This window comes from Melospiza melodia, chromosome 4 (genome assembly GCF_035770615.1).
Source record: "Melospiza melodia melodia isolate bMelMel2 chromosome 4, bMelMel2.pri, whole genome shotgun sequence".
Classification (NCBI taxonomy): domain Eukaryota; kingdom Metazoa; phylum Chordata; class Aves; order Passeriformes; family Passerellidae; genus Melospiza; species Melospiza melodia.
The window spans coordinates 90,487,989-90,511,683 of NC_086197.1; the positions used below are offsets into that span (position 1 = coordinate 90,487,989).

General features: G+C 39.1%; 1 protein-coding gene across 2 annotated transcripts in view; it reads left to right on the forward strand.

The window, feature by feature from the left end:
* SRPK2 (SRSF protein kinase 2) overlaps positions 1–23,695 on the forward strand; it is an 86,184-nt gene that overhangs the window by 34,511 nt on the left and 27,978 nt on the right. For both annotated transcript variants that reach the window (XM_063155536.1, XM_063155535.1), the window contains exons 2-7: positions 10,243–10,394; positions 16,253–16,361; positions 16,922–17,009; positions 17,274–17,361; positions 22,448–22,554; positions 22,925–23,090. In XM_063155536.1, the coding sequence (XP_063011606.1) occupies positions 10,243–10,394; positions 16,253–16,361; positions 16,922–17,009; positions 17,274–17,361; positions 22,448–22,554; positions 22,925–23,090 (710 nt within the window). The remainder of the gene's footprint in view (positions 1–10,242; positions 10,395–16,252; positions 16,362–16,921; positions 17,010–17,273; positions 17,362–22,447; positions 22,555–22,924; positions 23,091–23,695) is intronic.

Below are 23,695 nucleotides of genomic sequence, written 5' to 3' on the forward strand. Positions count from 1 at the left end.
GTCTGATAGTTAAAATGTTTTGAGTTGCTTGTTTAGCTTGCTTTTATCAGTTTTAATGATACTGCAATGGAAGCTGGGTACTTCCATAAATGCTAGTAGGAATTGTGAAGAGATTTATTAAAACTCTTGTTTTATAGAGGAAATGCTACTGGGATTTGGAAGTCTGGGAGAGGAGTTGTGTGTTTTTTGAAGGATTAAGTGCAATTCTTTATTTAGAAAGAAAACCTGTTAGTGAAAAGGAGTTGTGTTAATGTAAAGAGTTCATGTAAAATGCTTGTTCTGGCTTCTTGAAAAGAAGGTTAATGAGAAGTCTGGTATCAATAGAATTCCAACTGGAGCATTCAGAATTTATCACTGCAGCAAATGTTTGTATTTGCAGCAGGCAGAGAGGTTCTTCTAATTGCTGGCTTAGTCATGCAGTCTTGTTCCTTCAGGCTCTGGTTTTTTCACCTGCCAGTTAAGTCCCATGCAAAATGCCCCTCGGCTTCCCCTTCTCTCATTGCCTGAAGAATTGAGTTCCCAGACATAATCCAGAGCATGATGCATTTCCCTTAATGGGATGAATGGGTCTTCTAAACATTAAGTAAATGTGGACATGAAAAATGCATTTTTGCACTGAGATGATCACATGAAGGCAGGATTACATTTTTCCAGGGTGCTTTAGGGGTCAGGAAAAAAAACCAACCAACCAAAGGCAAGAAGTACTCTGCTGCTCGACTGCATTTGATATCAAGTGAAGGGTTACAACTTCACTATTCCTATGAAATCCTTTCTACTAGGCTGTTAAATGGGTAAAAGGGAGAGTGAAACACTGTGTTTGTCAGTTTACTTCAGCTCATTTTGCTTTATTTGTCATTAGTTGTATTCATATGGTTTCTAACGAATAAATGGAATATATACTTCCTTGAAGGAGTTATTGTCTTGTGATAAGGACTAAATCTTGTATTTTGTAATTTAGTTATGAATACATATTTCAGTCCATATTTGACCTCAAATGGTCAGTCACTTAAGTGGTTTTGGTCAAATCAGGTTCAGTCTGCTGACTTCACCGGGGTCAGGGCTGTTGGAGACCATAGGGTGATTCTTCCCCCTCTCCTTCAAAACATGTAAATTTGTTGCTAGTGGCAACTGTAGGATACTGAAGCAACAACAGCATGTTTCCTGAATATATCTTATTAATAGAAAGACTAGAGACACTATAATTTAACATGCCAGAGAGAAAGGCAGAAATTAAATACTACAACATAACATTCCAGAATGAAAGTCAAAAATTAATTTCCATTTATACACTCGTGAGTCATTCTGTTAAAAGCGATCCATCGTGCGTTCATGGTGAGGGGAGAAAGAAGTCTAAATAGTGGCCATTGCTGTCACCATCTGATAGTGTTCTGTGTCAGGTTGTCTTGTTGGTCAGAAGTGGAAGAAGCCTTGCAGGTGAGAAGGGATTCTTGTTGCAAGAGGATGTGAAGAAGTTGAAGCTTCATGTGTGGTTTATGAGACTAGGTTATTTTTTAGCATTTTTTTATCATTGCATTGGAGTGGTATTCCATATGTGATGTACTTCAGGTGGAAGTTTTATTTTGACCTGTTAGGATGTATATATAGAAAACTGTATTCTTCATTGAACAGTACATAATACATGGATTTATGACAGCTCTATTTCTCCACTTTGGCTCTTTGGAATTTCTATTTTTTTTTTAGCCAAAAGCTCTTGTGGGACCTCCTGATGAGACTTGGGTGTTGCCAGAGCAGTGGTTGGAGATTAAAACTCAGTGTAACCACCCCCATGCCTATGAAATACAGCCCCTAGTGAGTGAAGCCACAGCAGGCAAACAGGGAATGGGGAAAGACTCCTCTCCACAGAGGCCAATCCACTGTCAGAGTGTAAAAATCAAGTGCATGGTACCCAGAAACCAGACCATGACATCTGGGGGCTGCTACCAGAGGCAATGGGCAGAGTCAGTAGCTGGTGCAGGAGGGCACAAAGAGGCGCCCTCATCCCCAGCCTCAGCAGTGAGCACTTGCTCAGGGTTGGTCTGGTCGTGCCTCAGAACTCATTCCATGATAGCTGCTGGAGTCACAGCATCAGCTGGGACCTGGATCTCCACCCAGACATGCCTGCTGGAAGGTCTCAGGTTGCCCAGTGCCTGATGTGTCTCTGTGAAGCTGGATCTGACAGTCACTTCTTCTGCAGAAGGTGTGTTACTGATTGCTTCACTTGTGTAATCAGCTTGAAGAAATGGCATGACATGAGCCAAAGAGCTTTAGGTTTGATATTGGGAAAAAGTTCTTCACACAGACAGTGGCTGGGCCCTGGAACCCCAGGGAAATGGTCACAGGGGTGAGTGTGAAGTTAAGAGTTAAGAAACATTTGGACAAAACAGAATGTGTTTTCTAGGGCTGTCCTCTGAAGGACCAGGAGATGGATTTGATGATGCTGGTTGGTCCATTCCATCTCAAAATATTCTATGATTTTAACATTCTCAGCCTTTACCACACTTTACTGGTGACTAGAAGAACAGGTAAGGTACAAGCTGCCAAGTATCTATTTATATATTTTCTTTTTGTGCTGCCAGGTGGGTCTGTGTTTTTTAATTAACTGTTGACTTTTTTCCTTTGCAAGTCTGTAATGGATACTTGTCTGGAAAATACAGCTCTGTGAGAAAAACAGTATTTGAGGAAGAAAACATATTAAAGTCCAATGAAGCTGGAGGCTTTCTGGGTACATTTGGCTTCTGGTTTACTGACTTAAGAACGTTTTAACAGAATGGCATTTGTTTGAGAACAAAATTTCATTTGGGACTGACTTTCAGAGCTTGAAACCAGTTCCTTCTGGGAACACGGTGTAACTTTATCAGAGAAAGGCCAGAAGAGCTCCCTCCTAAACTTAGCAGACTTCACTGCTTCATGCTGGGTGTGATTTGGTGTAATGGCAGGCTGCTGCTGGGTCCCCTCAGCTGTGCCCTTCCTGTGATGCTGGGCTGTGGTAAAACTGCAGCACTTGCTGGTGAAATGGCATTTGTTTACAGTAGCTGTTGTTTGGAATGGAAGAAGGCAGCATTCCTTGGCATTTCACTGGGAATTTGAGTATCCCTTCAAGCCCAAGGTGGCCTCCCAAAGACTGGCAAGTAAGGTGGGAATGAAAAATTCTGTGTTGCTGTTTGAGGTTACAAAAACTACCATGTCTCAGCCTGCTCCCTTCTGGGAGGGATTTTACTGCTGCTTCTGTTAATGTTTGATGGTAGGATGGTATCTTTGGAAGGAATGTTAACAGTCCCAGGAGGAATTAGAATTTTTTTTTATAAGGACCAGATGTAGAAATTGCTTCATGCTTGTGACATGCCAGTGCTCTCTCTTTTTATGCATAAATTTCCTAGAATTGGAGATGGTGGTGCTGTTTTGTACTACAGTAAGAACACAAATAGTGCTTTTCAGGTATAGCAAAGCTGTCTCTGGAAGTTCACATCAACAATTTCTTGGAGTTGGTTAAAAACACATCTTATGCCCTGTTTCCTTCTGGATTTGTAGACTGTTTCTCAAAACAGTAAGATGACCTCTGGCATAATTAAAAAGAATGATTAAATTACAAATGATTTGTCATGGCTATTAAAATTTAAAAATATTCTGAATTACAATCCACTTAAAATCTTACTTGGAACATGGAACATAATTTTGTTCCTTGAGTGATAACTTCAGAGTTCTTTTGATCTTTCTTATGTTTTTTGTTGTTTGTTTTATGTGTGTGAATTTATTCAGAAAGCCTCCATTTAAGGCTGCCTCCGGTTCAAAGAGCTCAGTGTTAGAAGGCACCTGTCTAATTAAGCTAAATTTGCATTTGAGAAAAAAGAGCAGGCAAGAATTCAGCTCGTAAAGCAGACACCATTTGTACAAACGAGAAAGAGATCCAAATAGCTGAGACTTTCAGCAGTTAATAACAGCTGTAAGAAATTTATGTATGGGGATTCAGACTTTTAACTGCAGAACTGTGAGAGCCTTGCTTTTGCTTTTAGGAGTTGGAGAGATGGACCCACACTCACTAGTAGATTTTGTAAAGCTCCCATCTCTTAGGAGGCTTACAGTGTAATTCTTCTGATGCTCACCCTCTCCCTTGCTTCCTCTTTTTACCACTTCAGATTGAAATTTCCTGTAGAACCTCTGTGGACATGGCAAAAGGTTCATATAAACTAGAATCTAGTTTGTTCCATATTTTATTTGATATATGAAGAAGTCATTTGACCTAATTTTATTCACATTTCCTGTTAGTGAAAAATGTCTTTGGTTGTGTTCATCTGAAAATATTAAAAGGAAGTTTTGTTTTTCCCTCAGATTGAGGTAGTTCTTAATCTGATAAATTTCTTTTTCCCAAGTTTTTTTTTTTTTTTTTTTTTATTTGACACAGTCTGATTTCCTTCTGAAATGGTGCTTTCCTAAAAGTAGGAGAATCAGGTGCAGGTTTTAGCCACTTTGAAGGTAAAGCTTGGTTTACCTAAAGTAGTCACTATGAGTGCAGAGTGTTCATAGAGAGGAATTAGAGAGGAATTCCTGCTTTTGTATGCCTGTTCCTCATGGGAACAGGAGGTTTTCCTCAGGTAGTCTTCTATAACAGTGTTACATGTAAGACATTCTTATCCATTACTTCATAATGAAAACGTAGTTTTTTTGTCTCTGAGGGTTTCGGATAAAGAGGCCCAAAGTCTCTTTTGGTTTTTAGTGATGGAAATCATTCATTAGTTGAGGAAAAGAAGGGAATGTGTGAAGAGGGAGTGGCTGCAGGGGGACAGAGCCCAGTGCTCCTGCATTCCCCCTGGCCAGGAGCAGAGCCAGCAGAGGAGTGCAGCCTTGTGCCCTGGTGTGCTGCACGCTGTTCCACATTCCAGCCTGCTGGGCTTCACAAATCACAGCCAGTCCTGGGTTTGCCATCAGTCACCTTTTCTTCCATGAGGTTTTTTGAGCCCTATTTAGACTTAAATAACTTCTCATATCCATGATACCTAAGGGAAAAAAGTTCACCTTAGTTTTTACCATCATATTGCATGAGTCTTTTTTTTTTTTTTTTTTTGAGTTTTCTGTCAACTTGGCTCAATTTGTATGGGATGAGGCAGTGGACAGCCATTTCCTATTTGCTTTCTCTGTATCTCTCTAGATTTTGTAGCACTCTGCTGTCTTGTTTTCTTGCCTGGGGAGTTCTGGTATGTTCAGATGCTTCCCATATGGAAGGCATGTTGGGATTTTAGTCACTCTCACTGCTCTTGTTTTACCTTTTCCAGAACAGAAGAATAGCAAATGACCCCAGAACATCAACAACAGCAAAAAAAGGAATGGAATTTTCTGGATTTCTAATAGTATAATATTCTCAGCATTTTAAGGTTTGAGTGTTAAGGAGATTGCTTTTACTGTTGTCTGTTACCCAGTGGTAGCATGGAGCAACATGTCCATGAGGGAGAACAGTAAAATTAAATTGTCAGAAATGTTATGTTTCATAACAGTGGGCAGTCGATTTTTTGTAAGATTCCATGCAGGGTTTTGATGCATTTTGCTTCAAGTTCACTGTGGAGGAGAAATATTTCAGCTTTTCTTCTGTATTTTACTAAGTATTCCCTCTAAGAGCAGTTTAAAAATAGGATTTAATTGTGTTTTGATTGGACTTTGCTGTAAATTTATTTTTGCCCATGGAAAAGGCAGTAATTAAAAGACAAAAAAATGCTGGCTAGTGTTTGCTAATTGTTTTTAGTGTTTCTTTCAATATAATTATAAGGTTTGTCATTGTAGCCAGTGGAGATGGTCAGTTCTCTGCATACCTGCTGACAAAATACTGAGAGTCTAGAAATAATGTGTCTTCTTGTGTTAATTAAGTGTTTATGCTTGGGTGGTGATGAACAGTCTAATAGTGGTAGACCACAGAGTACCAAGTGATTACTTCAGAAGAAAGAAAAACAAGTTTAATATTTATCTCTGCATGCATGTGTTACCTAATGCATATCATTACATGGCATTTTAGGAATAAGAAAGACTAATAACTTGAAATAATGGTTGTTGAACAGCTTTTTATGTTCTAATAGTATTTGACAATTATATTTCTGAAAAGGAAACGGAGATTGTGTTTGTGACTCACAGGTTTCTAAATGGTTGGATTTTTTAATGTCAACAATATTTTAAAGTTTGCTCAAAAGAAAAAATAATTTACATTTAGCAGACTGTACTGGAAAAAATGAAATCTAAGCTGAATAAACTGTATATTCATGCCCTAAATTGCAAATGAAGATGTTGTTGAAGCATTCATCATAGCTTATCTTTGCAATTCAATAAAAGGCCATTCAGAAATAGCAAAACTGAAGTTCTCTCATTGATGCCCTTCCTAACACTGTGAAACTATGAGTTGGCAGAAGAGGAAATTGCATTGGGGATGCCAGGATGAGTTACTCAACCTGTAGGCAGAATTTAAGCCATCAAGTGGAGTGTTGAAGACTTGATCTTTACATATATCCTAGAAAAGTAAAAGAATGATAGGAATCTCTTGCTAAGAATTCTAAACTAGAGGGAAAAAATTGCCAAAATGCAGAATTAGCAGTCATACTGATGTAACTCAGTATGTTTCTTTCCTTTCCTCATCTTTCTGTACTAATATTTGATTACTCCAGAAGATACAAGCAAAGCTAAATGGATAAACCCAAGATCTTCCTCGATTTAAAGCATTGTTTTGTTATTTGCAGATAAAAATCATAAATAACTCTGAAAGGAAATACAGTAATATCTTTACTTCCTTCCTGGTGTCCACAAAGGACAGTAAGAAAACACTTCAGAATATAAAAATCAACTGGGATAGAAGACAGGAAAAATAACCCCTTTCAAACCAAAATCAAATACAGTAGCTTGAGAAGGACTCAGAATAACCCTGTTTTCTTAACCTATTTCAGTGAACTTTTGAACTTACCACCACACTGCATTTCCCTACCCTACCCTGCATTTTCTATAGTTGTACCATTTCATGTGACCAAAATAGCAATATGGATATTTGTGGTCAGAACAAAGTAGGATGATGGTACCATCCAAAATAAGGAGTCCAGGCACTGGTGGATGTGCCTGTGTTCCTGGCACCCTGCTTTCAGACACAAGGATGAAGTACAGGCTGTTTCACTGTGCATCCTTCTTCTTGCCTGTACAATCATTTAGGCTGGAAAAGACTTTTAGGACCATCAAGTCCAACCAGTATTTTTTTATTTTTAGGTGTTCTTAGTTCTTGATCTATGTATCCAAAATGGTCCTGTGCCCAGCAGATGAAGTTTCAGGGTTTGTAATGTAGGTCCTTTTGTGATGGTTTGTTGGGTTTAAGCTTCAGATCAGGTGTAGGAGCTGTCACTGGGAGCTTGCTGGCACCATGAAGCCAGGAGGGTCAGAAATCTGGTTTGTTAGTAGGATTAGCTGGACAGAGAATGTGCTGAACCTTCCATTTGCAGTTTCCTCTCAGTGTACCAGATAAAGACATCTCTTGGGAGCCAAAAATGAAAGAGGGAGGCAAACAACCGACATAATTTTAAGTAGGAACACCTGCAAATATTTTTATTTTTTATCCTACAAATGGATTCCTCTTTTTTCTAGTTGCATGTGGTTAAAACTGATGTAAATTCTTTCACTTCATTAGATTTCTCACAATATCTTAAATACTTGATAAATTAGTTCAAAATACCCCTTTTTAAATCTGACCATTTATTGACTGAAGAATTTTATTATGTGAAAGGGGTAGCAGGCAGATGAGTTTAGCATGCAGTGCAGCTTGCAGTGATGTCCTTAATTTTAAGCAAAGGCGTAATAGCAGCTGCTGTGCAGGTGGTGAGTGTTGCCAGTGGCATTTGTTTCTGACCAGCCATGTTCTCTTTGACGCCAAAGGGTCTCTCTGTCTGTCTGTCTTGAACAATTGCAGTGTGGTAACAGGAAAAGGAATTATGAGGAAGATGACTTAGAAGTGGGATAAACATAAGTACGGTTTTTACTCATGATGAAGGAAGTATTTGGATCTTAATTCTAGGTGCCGAAATATCAGCCAACTACAGATTTATCTTTTTTTATTACACAAAGGACAAAATACTGTTAGTATGGTGTTTTTTAGATGTGGTTAATTTGAAGTAGATGTGAATGTAAGTTATAGCAGCTTTTGATGCCACAAATGCTTAAATTATTTTGCAAATGTATTTCGAAAGTGTATACTTTTTATTGCAAGAGGCATGAATACAAAAAATAACAGCATCAACCTGTTTGGGAAAGGCTTTCTTAATTATATGACAGAGGTCATATCACTTCAAGCCTGGACTGAAGTCTGTGGAAAATAGCCAGTTTTGAAATGTGAGTAATTTGTAGTAACCAAGTACAGCTTTCTTTGGAACAGGATATAAAATTTCACTTTCGTTGTTTATTAAAAAAAAAAAAGGCGCTGTAAGACAAAACCAACCTCATCTCTTGCCTGGTGGTGTCAGACCTTGGTGATTTTGTTTTGGTTTTTAAAAAAATAATTAGTGCATATTAAAGCATATTATATGCCCTGATATGAGCATCATAGACTACCTAGGAAGATGAGTTTTTTTCTCTTACTTTCTAACAGACGTTTCAGTATTTTGTATACTGATACAGCTTTCCACAGTGTTGGCAGGAGCTACAGATCAGAAGTGCATTAAGGCTTGGGTCAGTGTCTCTAGATTGTTTCTTGCTGTGTATTAATGAGATCTTTCCTCCTTCAGCTAGCAGGTAGGAGCTTTTGAATATCTTGATGTTCTTTGCAAAGGTATTTCTTCCCAGTTGTGCTCAAGAAGATGAGTCTAACGTCAGGGATTTCAAAAGCTGTTCTGTATCTGATTCTATACTGATTATACTATGCTTCTGTATCTGATTCTGTACTGATTATACTATACTTCTGTATCTGATTCTGTACTGATTATACTATACTTCTGTATCTGTTTCTATACGTCATTTGCTCGTCAGGGATTTCAAAAGCTCGTGTTTCTGATTCTGTACTTTGAGTCTTTGCAAGCTCTTTCACGTGGGAGCTGCTCTTGGTTTGGCCAGGTTCCTCTCTGTGCACCTCTCCCTGGTGTCCCAGAGGGGATGTGAGAGGTGACAGTGAGACCGTGAGATGCTTCACTGGTTTTTCATCACCCCTGCAGGGCTGGGTACCCCATTGCCGTGTCCCTGTGCTCAGTGTGCTCTGTGGTTTTCCATGGCCCCTGAGGGCTGGGTACCCCGGTGCAGTGGCCCTGTGCTCAATGTGCTCTCTGGTTTTTCATGGCCCCTGAGGGCTGAGTACCCCATTGCGGTGGCCCTTTGCTCAGTGTGCTCTGGTTTTCCATGGCCCCTGAGGGCTGGGTACCCCATTGCAGTGGCCCTGTGCTCAGTGTGCTCTCTGGTTATTCATCACCCCTGCAGGGCTGGGTACCCCATTGTGGTGGCTCTGTGCTCAGTGTGCTCTCTGGTTGTTCATCACCCCTGAGGGCTGGGTACCCCGGTGCAGTGGCCCTGTGCTCAGTGTGCTCTGTGGTTGTTCATGGCCCCTGAGGGCTGGGTACCCCATTGCCGCGGCCCTGTGCTCAGTGTGCTCTGTGGTTTTCCATCACCCCTGCAGGGCTGGGTACCCCATTGCCGCGGCCCTGTGCTCTGTGGTTTTCCATGGCCCCTGAGGGCTGGGTACCCCGGTGCAGTGGCCTTGTGCTCAGTGTGCTCTGTGGTTTTCCATGGCCCCTGAGGGCTGAGTACCCCATTGCGGTGGCTCTGTGCTCAGTGTGCTCTCTGGTTGTTCATCACCCCTGAGGGCTGGGTACCCCATTGCCGCGGCCCTGTGCTCAGTGTGCTCTGTGGTTGTTCATCGCCCCTGCAGGGCTGGGTACCCCATTGCCGCGGCCCTGTGCTCAGTGTGCTCTGTGGTTTTCCATGGCCCCTGAGGGCTGGGTACCCCATTGCCGCGGCCCTGTGCTCGGTGTGCTCTGTGGTTGTTCATCGCCCCTGCAGGGCTGGGTACCCCATTGCCGCGGCCCTGTGCTCAGTGTGCTCTGTGGTTGTTCATCACCCCTGAGGGCTGGGTACCCCATTGCCGCGGCCCTGTGCTCAGTGTGCTCTGTGGTTGTTCATCACCCCTGAGGGCTGGGTACCCCATTGCGGTGGCCCTGTGCTCAGTGTGCTCTGTGGTTGTTCATCACCCCTGCAGGGCTGGGTACCCCGTTGCCGCGGCCCTGTGCTCAGTGTGCTCTCTGTGCATTGCAGGCCCGAGCCTCAGCAGAAAGCTCCCTCAGCTCCGCCGCCTCCGCCGCCGCCCCCGCCGCCGCCCCTGCCGGAGCCCGCCCCGCCCGAGCCCGAGGAGGAGATTCTGGGCTCCGACGATGAGGAGCAGGAGGATCCCGCAGATTACTGTAAAGGTGAGTGCAGGTCACTGCTGCTGAGGCTGAACACTGCCACGCCAGTCTGGTTCTGGTTCTTGAGGGATTTTTAAAGACATGATCTTTAATTATGGAATTTACTTGTACAACAGTTAGGAACAGATCATCATTTCAGGTCCTGAAACAATTATGCATCACGACCTGAAATGATGAGCTGTTCCTAATCTATAATTGTCTTCAGCATTACTTTTTCACTTAACCATAGCTTGTTTATGCATTTTTCAATACATACACAAGTGTGGCATCCCTGTATTCTTCCTGATGTCCCACTTATAAGAATAGAGAACCAACTTTCCTTGGTTCATGTGAGTTGTAAGAGAAACAAAAACACCCAAACCAAGACAAGCAACTCATACTCCAAAATGTTCCAAAATGCCTTGGTGCTTTAGGAGCATTTCCTAAATTTATTTTTAAACTGTATCCTTTATTTTTCCTTTCTTCTCTCACTTTCACTAGCCTAAGATGTTACATGCTTCTTTTCCACATGGTGTCTTTCACAGCTCTCAGCGTTGTCTGAGGCTCTCTACATCTTCATTTTAACTCAATTTCCTTAATTTTTGAATTGGTTATATTCAGATTTTAAATTTGGTTAAATGCATAAAAGCATGAGTGTGGTACAACAGTGTCAATACTTAAATTTTAATGTCACTGCTAAAGTTGTAAATCTGTTCCCATTAGGGTAGAGTGTACCCTGTACTTAGATGAAAAATGGTAAATAAAAGTTGTGTCAACTCTGGGTTACCTGTTGTAGTAGATTTCAAGAATACATACATCAGAATTTTATCTCTTCAGATCAGTATTTTTGAATAGTCAAAAAGCACTCTATGCACACTGACTGTATCTGGTATTCTGTATTCCTCATACCAAAACCCACTTCCTGTGTCAAATGTGATAATGTCTTCTTAATCAGAAGTTTCTGTGTAAGCCTGGAAATGTGCCATTTCAAGGATTCCTCTTCCTAGCCTCGAAAAGTGTCTTGTATTTACATATTTAACAATGGAAAGTGACTATTTCATTTTGGTGTAAGAAGTTTTATTAATATATTATATTTCAAATGTGTAAGTGGCTTAAAAATGCTAATAGTGAAAGCCAAACAGCAAACTCAAACTAGATGTCAAAGTCTGCAGGAGGGAAGAAAAAAAACATGTAGCTGAACCATGCTCAAGTATTTTGGTTTGTTTTTTTTTTTTTTTTATTTGTGTTAAAACACATTTGTTGTGTAAGATAACTCTTTTGGTGTCTTTAACGTGTTCCATCAGTGAATAAGGGTTTGTTTAAACAACTGTGAACTCATAGACATCTGTATTTCCTTGAGATTAAGCATTTCAAAGCTCTGACTTTATTCTTTCCTGAAGTAAAGGCTGCATTCGTTTCAAACAATTCATTGTTGTCTGTTTTCCAGTATCCTTTGCAAAAATGTCACCATCTGCAGAAGCTAGATCACAAAACAAAAAAAAAAGTCTAAGTAGAGAGCCTGCTTGTGAGTTACCTGTTTTACTAGAGCAGGTCAGTAGTGAGGTCTGTATCCTTCTGAAATAAAATACATTACACTAACAATACTTGTAGGCTTCCTGAAAAATTAAAGGGAACTTCTGTATGCATAAAGGTTCCTCTGAATTCTTCTGATCCTGTGGCTTTGAATTTTTTAAAGTACATTAAGGATGGTTCAGGCTTTGGTTCATTTGGATGTCATGATCATTACTTGTTTCCATCTATGAGAGCAGTGCTTTTGTTTCTTCAGTAGAGGATTTGCTTATTTTCTGACCCTAATTTCCTGTAAGACTGAGCACTGCATTTCCTTCTTTCAGTCTGCTGGCATGCAACTGAAGGGAGGGTCTCCATAAGAATCTGAATTCCATGACCACATGGGGATTTGTTTATATATTTTATGTTCTGTATAGGGAATGAGTTAAGTTGTTTGGTAAAGAACTCCCGAATGGCTTTTAGATGCGTTTTCCATTTTTTGGAGAGATGTGTTATTAGTTTGAGTATTTTTTTCTGTTTTGGGTAGCGAGGGGAAGATAAAGATTTGGAAATTACCATTTACTGCTGGAGTGTCTCTTTTATTCCTAAATTTGTCTTCAAAATGGCAGTCTTCCAGGGTTTTTGACTGAGGCCCAGAGCATACTTCATCTCTTCTCAGCCCCAGTCTGAATTTTTATAGGAGGGGAATTTTGATAATGAGTATATAATTATTTTTTTCAGGAGTTCAGCATATGGTCTGTTAGCTGTACTTCCTGTAGAGTATTTTTTGTTACTACTTTTATTTTTAAGGGTATGTTACTGTGTGCTGGACTTGCATCTTGACCACATTACATGGTGATTAGTAAATAGTCATAGTAGTGTTTTTTAATGAGGGAATTGGATCAGTTTGTATTAGCACCTGATGTGAAAGAGACTGACTAGCAGCCATCTGTGAAAAGCAGACTGACTTCCGTTCCCTGGGGGCTTCCTCCAGGGCCTGTTTGAGTCTGTGACATTACTTCTGTTTGTGTTACTGAATTTGCATGAAATGCTTTTCAAATATTTATTTGAGGAATGGAAATATCAATTGTCCAACTGCATGGTTTTTTGGGGGGTACTTTGTAAAGCTACTTTTTCTTCTCTGAAAAGCGTTGAAACACTTGGTGATTTTTTTTTTTTTTGCAAGAGTCTGTTGTGTCATGGATGTAATCGGAATTTTTTGCTTCTCTGATCATCTTCTCTGCCCCCTGGAGATGTCTCCCATTCATCCAGTTCACAAAGGGAATAATTCCCTATACAAACATAGAACGAGCCAGCTACAATTACCAATACATTCAGGAGACACTCAGGAATAATGACCTCATTTTTCTGACCCTCCTTCTTGCATGCATGTAGCTAGCTAGCTGTGAGAGACACTTTTTTTCTTCTGTATGTGCTGCAGTACAACAGGGTGGGTATTTTGTGTTAATTTATCAGCATTGCCACTTGTACATTGCATAGTTTCAAATGCCAGTATTGTTTTCCCAAAAGCACATAATTTTTATCAGCTTGTTAATTTTACATAGATGCTTTCTTGTTAGTAATACTTAGAAATACTTCAGGTATCATGGAGAATTTAAATGGTTACATTCATCATAGGATGGCACCAGTTTTTGATATACATATAACTTAAGTGAGTTGTTACCTGGTTGTCCACAACCTGTAAATGCATGTGGTGCTGATAGGAATAATCAGAGAGTAACATGTACAGGAATGGTAACAGATTATTTCCAAAACTGCTCCTGCTGTGACTTAGGACAGTGGAAAGTATCTTGTGAAATATATACACTCACATGCTATATATGCTCCCACTGCTGGCATCTGTCACTTATGCTGCTGTGTTGTTATAATTAGTTGTGACACTGGCGTAGGGATCAAAAAAACAACATGGTTTTACATATATAGTATTGTTTTGCTACCAACATGTAGAGCTTACTAAAATAACTTACCAAGCCTCAGTTTATTAACTTTGGTGTCCTTGTCTGATTTCCTCTCTGTGCTGTTTCCTTTTCTGTGTCTGATGGGAAGGAACCATCACAAGTTTTTGATTATTTTTGACCCTTTGAAGTACAAGTATGCCAAAAGCTATGTGTAGAGTCAGACTTAAAAGGCTCTTGTTTGCCTAAACTATTCCTAGGTACATATTTTTATCTGTGATGGTGTATCTGTGTGGAAATCTCATACAAATTTTGCAGGTCATCAGATTTGATTCACTTCACAAGTGCATACCTTTTCAGTAATGGAAAGGTAGAATTCCTGTATGTTCTCTTAACTTTCCTGTTGCATCTATGACTTCATCATCCTGCATAGAATTTTGTGGGGAAAAAAGTTACCAAGTAATTAGATTTTTGTTTGTTTTTATTAAACCACTCAATAGCTGTCTTAAATAATGATTATATTTATCCAGATTGTTAAATATCTCCATCAGCTGTTACTAGAAGGATGCTTAAATAGACAAAATCAAATTTAGTTTGGTTTCCAATTTTTGTATCAGTACCAATTCATGTATTTGTGTTTATTCAGCAAAATTTCTGTAATAGTGAAGCTGCAGTAGACTCAGGCTTCATCTGTGGCTGATGCTGTTTCTGTTTGCAGATGGGTAGTATAATATTCAACCCTTACTCTCAGTAACTCCAGATCCCCCCTTCTCTACTGGAGGGTAAATCCAGTCAGGTGTTCCAGAAGTGATTTGGGTTTTGATTTGGAAATAAGGAATTCCCACTAGCCAGTGTGGGCATCCTTACTGAGGGTGGCACACCTCAGCAGTGGGAGTGAAAGCATCATTTTGCTGGGCTGGGTGAGTTGTCCTGGCAGCTTCCATGAGCATTTCCTTCCTAGTGATGGGAGGGCTGGGGAGGTCTGCCCCAGGGGAAGGGTCAGCTTTTGGGGATGCTGTGTCTGCTGTTTGCTGAGCCTGCAGTTATACCTCAGCACACATTTATCAAAGCTGTGTGTGTTGTAGAGTTTGTGAGGCACACCAGCATCTAACACAGTGTGTCATTTAAGCTTTATCCTTCTCCTGAGTATGTGATGGTTATAATTCTGCAGCACAGTTGTGTTAAATTTATTATTCTGCTCTGGCAGCATGGGAGAGTTCATAAAAGAACTGTTGAACTTCTGTTAAGGCAGAAGATGTTATTAGCAAAAAGAGAACAAAAATATATCCAGATTTGACATCACTGTTCCCACAGATAAAAGGAGATAAGAGAGAAGTTTCTGTTTTAAATTCAAGGAATTAAGTTATAAATTCACATTGTTGTCTTAACCAGTTCTAACAGGATTTTCAGGGGATTCAAAACAGATCCAGAAACTTTGAGAAAGTAGTTGGAGGTTTTCCTGATTCTAGATGGATTAGTCAGAAACTGAGGATCCTGCTACAGCTGGGCATGACGTTGTGAAGGACCAGAAAGAGATCAATAAGTGGTTCCTTGAAAGCTGCTCTGAGTCTGCTGCTGGTGTCCTGGAGGGTTGCATGGTGCAGCTTTATTATTTGTCTGCAATTTAGGCAAAATTATGGATGTTATTGTTGGTGCGTTAAGGTCTGGATAAAATCCTGTGTGTTCATTGTCTTCCCTGTGTTTAACTAAGAATGTCTCCCAAAATACAGAGGAAATAAAAGGCTTCATTACAGCTCTAGAAAGCTGAGTTCCAGCTTGCTCTGTCCTGTTGGCCTTTCTGCCTCATGGGGCTGTGGAGAACCTGGGTAGTGGTTTAAATTTGGACTGCAGACTTCAGTAATGGAAAAGCAGTTCAGACACAGCCCAGAGCTGCCTGCTTTCTCTTCTTCCTCCTCGCTGTAAAACCCTCAGATGTCAGGAAAATGCATTGCTGCTGTGGATCAGGAGCCAAGTAGAAGAGCATCAGTGAAGTCTGCATTGTTCTTAACATTTTCTCAGGAAGTATTTTATTGCTGCTTTTATTACTCGAAAGCAAATGGGAATTAAAACAATCTCTGTTGAGATTCTGCAATCATCCAAAATATGTTGACTGGAGAGGCTTCAAATATGATAAAGAAATAATGTAGATATTTTCTTTACTGACTGTGAAGTGAAAGATAAGCCTGAGGAAATAGAGAACAGATGGTTATATTACCATAAATAAAAGCCATAAGAGAGAAGGGTGAAAAAACTCTACAGTAGTTACAGGACATGAGTTTTTTCCCTCCAGGCCAAGCAAGGCAGAATTTTTACCATTAGAGTTTTCTTTATACTTCCTATTTATAGTACAGGACAATTTGAAGTGGAAAATTTATACTACAAGAAAATTACTTGAAAACCTGGAAATTCTTGTTTATTTTCTAAATATTCTTTTTTCTACTTGTTTTTTCATGAAAGGAGGCTATCATCCAGTGAAAATTGGTGACCTTTTCAATGGCCGGTATCATGTCATTAGAAAGTTAGGATGGGGACACTTCTCTACAGTCTGGCTATGCTGGGATATGCAGTAAGAAAACTATTTTTTTTCCACATACTTAAACGTTTTTCTTAATACATTTCTTTATTTTGTTTGCAGTTACTTCTGTTTTATGTGCATGATAAAGTTATGTAAATATTTGCTATCTTTTTGTGCAAAAATATGCCTACAGTCTTATTTTTCTCTTGATTAACAGTGTAGGTTATAAAAGCTCTCAGAAATAAATGTAATTCTATTTTCTTTGACAAATTAGCTTTGCTTATTGAATTTGTGTGTTGTCTTGAGCATGCCAGAATAGGCTTATATTTTTATTTCTTTTGTATCTTCAATGAAAAAATGTAATTACCTTCATTAAATGATAAAATGTATAAGCAGATTCCTCTTGTAGAGACATTAGCATCAAGGAGAGTAAAATATCAATAATTACACTGTTAACACAGTGTTGTTAAAAGTTGTTGTTTAGTGTAATTTCAGCATTTTCTGTACAAATGCATTAGACTACGAAATATTCTATTTAAAATTTCCCAACCTTTAACGTATGTTTGTTTTAGCTCAGTGTACATGTTGAAAATGTTTCTCTTCTTTTCAAGGGGAAAAAGGTTTGTTGCAATGAAAGTTGTAAAAAGTGCCCAGCATTATACGGAGACAGCCTTGGATGAAATAAAGTTACTCAAATGTGTGAGTATCACTATTGCAATACAGTATTCAATAATAATAATAACTGTAATAGGGAATTTTAAAAAGCACAGAGAATTTTTTTAGACTCTTGGTTTGGTTTTTTTTACATATTGTCCTCTAAACATCTGGCTTATTATGAGTTAATATGTTTTAACATATTAACTCATATGCCCCAAAATACTTAAGTTTGTGTGGAAATCTAACTAATCAGTATTTTACAGTGGATTTTTTCCTAAAATGTCAGTGTTTGCTTTCTTGGTTTAGGTTCGTGAAAGTGACCCTAATGATCCCAACAAGGATATGGTTGTACAGCTCATTGATGACTTCAAAATTTCTGGAATGAATGGAATTCGTATCCTTTTGAGAACATGGCATTCTCATTAAAATATTCTACTGAAATAAGTAAGCATTTAGTGCTGGCTTTTTTCTAGTTAATCTTACTTTAAATATACAAAGAATAAACACTAAAATGTATGTAGATGCCAAGAGAAGTGCAGTGTGGAAGGCACTCTATGGAGTGAAAGTAACTTAGCTTTTCTAAACACAATGCAGAATTAAAAAAGGAGTCTTATATATCCTTTCATGGTCTGGTAGAAGTAGAGATAGATTGCTTAAAAAATGGAGTTTACTGAAAACATTTGTAATTACTGAAGCTTCCAAGAAATATTTTTTTTGTTCTAGTCTGGTAAAGAGAAATTGTCAGTGTCATGAAAAAGCTGTTTTTTCTTGTGAGAAGTATGAGGTCATGGACATGCTTCTCTTGTTCATGTAATCATCTTTTGGCCAGGTGTTAACCTTGTTTTTGGCAAGCTTGTTGTAAAGCTTTGTCTTTGAAAGCTTTCTTTAAAAAAACAAAACAGGGGTGATGGAAAAAGAGAGAGATAAAGTAAAATACAACCAACTAATTCTCAGTGTAAATTTTGGGTCTGTGAATAAATTTGATTTTAGAGTCGAGCTAAACTGAGTTCTCCTTGCTGATTATATTAGGTTATTTAGTGGCTTATTATATTACTGTGCTTTCATTTACTGTTACAGCTGGACTTATGTGTGTGCATGTTGTGTTTGGAGCCCAGTAGCAGACCTCATTGTTCATGGGTCCCACTGCCAGAGAGACAGTTCCTGCTCTGGAGAGCCTGATTATACATTGATTTTGGTGCTGTGCCTTCAGCAGATCAGCTTAAGGCACCTTTCACCAACTCCCATCTCCTAGGAGAGGAATGTAGAAGGTGATTGTCAGTAAATCTGAGTGCTCACTAGAAAGCATGTGAGTGTGCAAGCAGCTTTCATGCCACTGATGTGTCTCTTGGCTTTGGTTTTGGAGCCTTTGGTTATGTGGTGAGAATAATGAGAGTGTGGGGTCAGGTGTTCTCAGTTACAGACTAGTGTCTAATCTCCTTTACCTTTCCCCATTTTTATCTGTTTTCATCTGACTGTAGTACAGTTGAAGAATAATTATTTTTAGAAACCAAGAATTTTGATTTACTGTTTTATTGTAAACACTAATATGAAATAAGGAGTACAATAAAGCATTTATAGCTATACATAGAAGTAACTCTTATCTCTTTATCAGAGCAATTTCCCAATAATGTTCTTAAATTCTTGATAAGATTCACATGTATACCACTGTATTAAAGGTGAGGGCTGTTTCTAGGTGTGAAAAGTAAATTTTGTTAGTGATAATACTTCGAAATCATATCCAAGCTTATATCTTATTGCACTATAGCACTTAGACTGAGAAGGCCAAAAGAGACCATGTGCCAGTGAAAAATAAGGGGTCAGGTAGCTTTGTGTTGGTAGATTAAAACTGGACAGCTGATGTTGATTTATTCTATTTCAGTTTTGCCTTCACGTTGAAAACTGGCGGTACAGAAATTTTTATGTAGAAGGCAGATGTTCCTGCCTTACTGAAAAGTACATTTTCCAGAAAAGTACCAGTGTACAGGATGGACTGATACTGGACTCACATTTAAATTGCATCTGAAAGCCTGTCAAAGTCCTGACTGCCAGCAAAAATATGATACCAAGTATCTTATGCATTGAGTTTTCCTGAGAACAGCTTGTGCATCCTGAGTTATTTGAGCAGTAGTTGGTTGCATTATTTCATCAGCTCCTTTTTAAGTTCTAGGGAAAATAATCTTTGGTGTAGGTTCTCTTAGGATGGAGCAGGTAATTGATTTTAGTGTTTTGGTGCTGTTTACTTTTTAAAATGCCATATTAGTGCTACATTGTTGTCACTGAGTTGCACAGGTTGAGAGAAATAGAGTAATTTGATACCTTTTCCATGCTCTGCTGTTTCCAGCTTCCTTTGGGCAAGTCACTAAATATCTGTTGTTGACTATAAAATAAAACCACATATGTTTCATAGAGGCTTGATTTTTGGTTATGGAATGCATTTAAAAGCTAAAACAAGACAGAAGAGAGGTGGGTGAATCCTTTGGATGGCTAATACCATAAAATGTCATGGAGCTTCCAAACAGGGAAGATTATCAAGAACCATGGAGAACAGATCTGGGATTGTGCAGAGCCATTGGCCTGCACTGTGTGACTGCAAACTGTCCTCTCTCTCCTAGGAGCTGCAGTAAGTGCTTATGTACAGAGGAGTTTTAATAATGTGGGATGCTGCACTAGGCTGGTAATTTTTTACCTACTTGTTTATTTTTGAAAGATTGCAATTATGACTTTTTCATGAAATAACAGAATTCATGATCTTGGGCACTTTGGTGTTTTCAATAAGTGTGAATTATTATGTTTGTTTGCAGTGGACATTTATTAGAGCTGCAGTAAATGTTCATTTCAGTGTAGCATTTTTTTAATGAAAGATTCATATAATCATATGATGGAACAAGTTTTGAGAGACAAGTGGAAAAAATAAAGAAGGAAGCATTCCCACACAATCAGACATTGTCTGATGATATGAGTGATTGTAATAAATGTATCTCCAAAGAATATGGATTATTATGTCATAGTGTCTAAATGCTGCCAATCCAGAAGCAACTGAGATGCAACCTGAAGTTTTCTGTGCTGGTACTAGAGCTTAACTAGCCTTTATCCTTTGTCATATTTCTAAATGCTTAAGTAATGTGTATTTATAGATAGATAGATAGTTACAGGTAGGATTTGAGTCAAGAAAGAACAGCTCCCAGTACTTGTCAGCTGATTAATGTTAGATTTACTCTCTCTTTTGCTGCTGTGCTTGGTTTTGTCCTGTGAGCCATCCCCTGTGCTGCTTTGAAGAGAATTTCACAAGAAGCATGTCTCCTAGGTGGGCTTCAGGGTTTTTTTGCTGCAGGAGTTTTTGGACCTTCTCACCAGTCAGGTTATTGGTGCTGTAGGAGGATCCTGGAACTTGCAAGGCTGCTTTTCTGGTAGTTAATGCAGAGCTTTTCCCAAACTCTTTCTTCTGGGCAGTCTGGCTTAAGGTTAATGTTTTTCAGATCAGGGTAGTAAATCAGACAGCAGGCACATTTCTGCATAACCTACTCCCAACACTGAGCCTGCTCTGTATCTTCTCTCCCTTCCAGTTGTCTCTCCAGTATGGAGTGTCCCTTGAGTTTGTCCAAGTCCTACCTGCAGAATGTTGCAATCTCTTTTTTCAGGTAGACATCACTTTCTGATGACCTTCCCTCTTCCTGCCTGCCTCTGCCATTCCTCTTACACCTTCCTTCTTGGTGCTCTCCCTTGCCTCTCAGCTGTTTACTTCCCTACATCCCTCTCTCTTCTGGTCACTGGCAATGCTTAACATTTCTGTAAGTGCAAGGAATGTCAGGAATGTGCATTGGAGAGTGCAGCAGCATGGTCTGAAGGACTGTGGGCGGGTGTCCTATATTTCATTTCTGAATGTTGCAGTGTCCTTTTTGCAATCTGTGCTGCTGTAGCTTTGCAGCTTGACTGTGTGGGCTCAGTTAATAAGCCCTGCAGAGCTCATGCTCTCTGCTCATCCTCTCTGATGGCTGTGTGCTCTGCTGTGACTCGTGTTCATTGTGGGGTAAAGCAACCAAGGCTGTTTCCTCTCCTGAATGGGATGGAGTTCTGAGCTCACCCAGCTGATGTGAGTGGGAAAGGACTATTCAGTGTCTCCTCTAAAACAGGAATTCAGGAATGTGCAATGAGATTAACTGTTGGGAGCAGTTGTGTTACAGTGTGCTTTGACCAGTCTTGAGACCTTTTACTATTGGTGTAACTTCAATGTAGACGATGCAGATGTTAAAACTTGCATTATCTTTATGTATATAGGTAGGTACTTGAGGAGAATGTGTGTGACAAACTGACAGACAAGGTAAGTCTCATTTTAACACAAGACAGTGGCTCTTAAGATAATTGCCAAGACTCTAGTTAATAAAACTTAAAGAAGTTAGGTAAGATTTCTAACATTGTAGAAGTGGTCTCCCATATGAATGATCTCTGACCTAGTCAGAAAATCAAGATTTTCCTGCAGTAATTAATTTTTGGTTATTTGCATTATATTGTTCATCACAAGGTTATAGTATCATGTAGTTAAGATTTTAACATGTTTTCTGATTTCCAGGTATATATTAAGGTCATTCCTAGCTCACGTTTGAGGATTAATTGGATGTAGTCTAATTGTATAACTTGCCAGAATGTTGTGATGGCAAAACTTTAAATTAGCTTCAGTACTTGAAGATTTTCTCAATAGAAAGATAACCTACCCAGGCATGTGGGTGTAGAATCTCTTAACTTAGAAAGCCCTTGAAGCAGAAATCACTGGAAGTTCCTACATCATGTTTTGTCCTAATAATCTCCCCTGATAATTGACTGTTTGCCTCTGTCAGGAGCCAGTAGTAAACGCTGTGTCTAATTAAATATTTTTGGCATTGTGTTTTTTGCATGTTGTTTCTGAGTTCTGCATTTCTTTGTTTGAGAGTTCTTTGGTGATTGCCATTATTCTCTGCAGTTAAAACTGTAGGCTTTAAGAGATCCATTCTCATACTATGTTAGTATTTGTTGTTAAGTGACTGTTCAGCTTAATAAAAAACGGTTATTATGGTTCATTTTCTAAAGCATGGTTGCTGCACACTTTTGTTATTAAAACCTTCTGTTAATATAATTTAAAATTTATTTAAAAAATAGAGATCATAGCCAAATCAGTACTTTCAGCTGTCTCAAAGAAAAGAAAAATTAGTTAGTTACTTTTTACAATTACTTTCTTAATTATTCACCCTAGTGCTGTTGTTAACATGTAGAAGTGATGGACAAGATTTGTGTAATCAAAATGTTTTATTTTAATTTGCTCTGCAGTTGGACACTGGTTCTGTATGGGTTTATGTATAATTGAAACAAGGTACCAAAGCATTTACCATGCTCATTTTAGGGGGAATCATTTTCCCTCTAAAGGGGATGATGACTCCTTTAGCCAGAACACAGGCAAACTTGATCTCATGAACAAGTTTATTTGGAAGTTATCCTTAATTAAATTGCAGATGTCTGCATGGTCTTTGAAGTACTTGGACATCATCTTCTAAAATGGATAATCAAGTCCAATTATCAAGGCCTTCCCATCCGTTGTGTTAAAAGCATAATTCGACAGGTAAGTTTAGTTAATACTCTAATCAGGTTTTTCCACAATTGTTAACAGTTTGAAGGTTTGAATTACAATATTTGAACTGAACTCTTGCTACTATCTGAGATAATTTTATTTTAATCTCAGTGGGGTGAGATTGCACTGGTGTTACTGTGCATCAAACAATTTTGCTTCATAAGCTTCTGTAATTCCATGCTGCAGTGGAAAATTACGTGTTTATGCTACTACTTGGTAACGTATTTTTTCCAATTTCTTGGTACTTTTGAGCAATGTGATAAAATCAGCCTTATTTTAAAATGCAGTTGAAAGTTGAGTTTCTTAATTAATTTAGTTGCAGTTTCAAGCAGATTTTTTTAAGAATTCCCTCTGTGATTAGGTCCTTCAGGGTCTAGATTACCTGCACAGCAAGTGCAAGATCATCCACACGGACATAAAGCCCGAGAACATCCTGATGTGTGTGGACGACGCCTACGTGCGCAGGATGGCGGCTGAGGCCACCGAGTGGCAGAAGGCTGGGGCTCCTCCCCCCTCTGGCTCTGCAGGTATCAGCAGCATCTTCAAATGCAGGGTGGGAAACTGCCAGCAGTACAGTATTGCTAGCAGTGTTTTATCCAGTGAGAGTTCGCGTTTTAAATAATTGCATGTGAAAAATGCGTGTCTGTTTAATTCTTATCCCTGCTCTTGAAGCTGTCAGGAAATGATTTTGTGCTGGTTTTGCATGTTCAAGTTTTCAGGGTCCCCAGAAACAGAAAAAGATTTATTGGTGTAAACTTACTCCCATCCCACAACCCTTAATGCCTGGGTTTTAGTCACATTGGAAGCTTACATCTCTAATATTGACAACAGTTACTAATCTTACCTAAATTATGTCTAGTTCTAAGTTCACCACCATGCTTGTGAAATCATCTGCCGTTTTGTCTGTTGTAACTTACTTTTAAGAATCAATGAAAAGTTTTACATTCATAGTTTTTCACCCTTAAAAGTGGAATTTGTTGTACCTAACTGAACGCATGATAAGCCCATTTTCCTAGGGGTTTTCCTGGGGGTTCCTGTAAGATGTTTTATGTTAAGTTTGCCAAGAGTTTTGATAGAACTGTGCCTTATGTTTAGCTAGGAGTAGCCAAGGTAAAAAAGTTCACAGCAATTA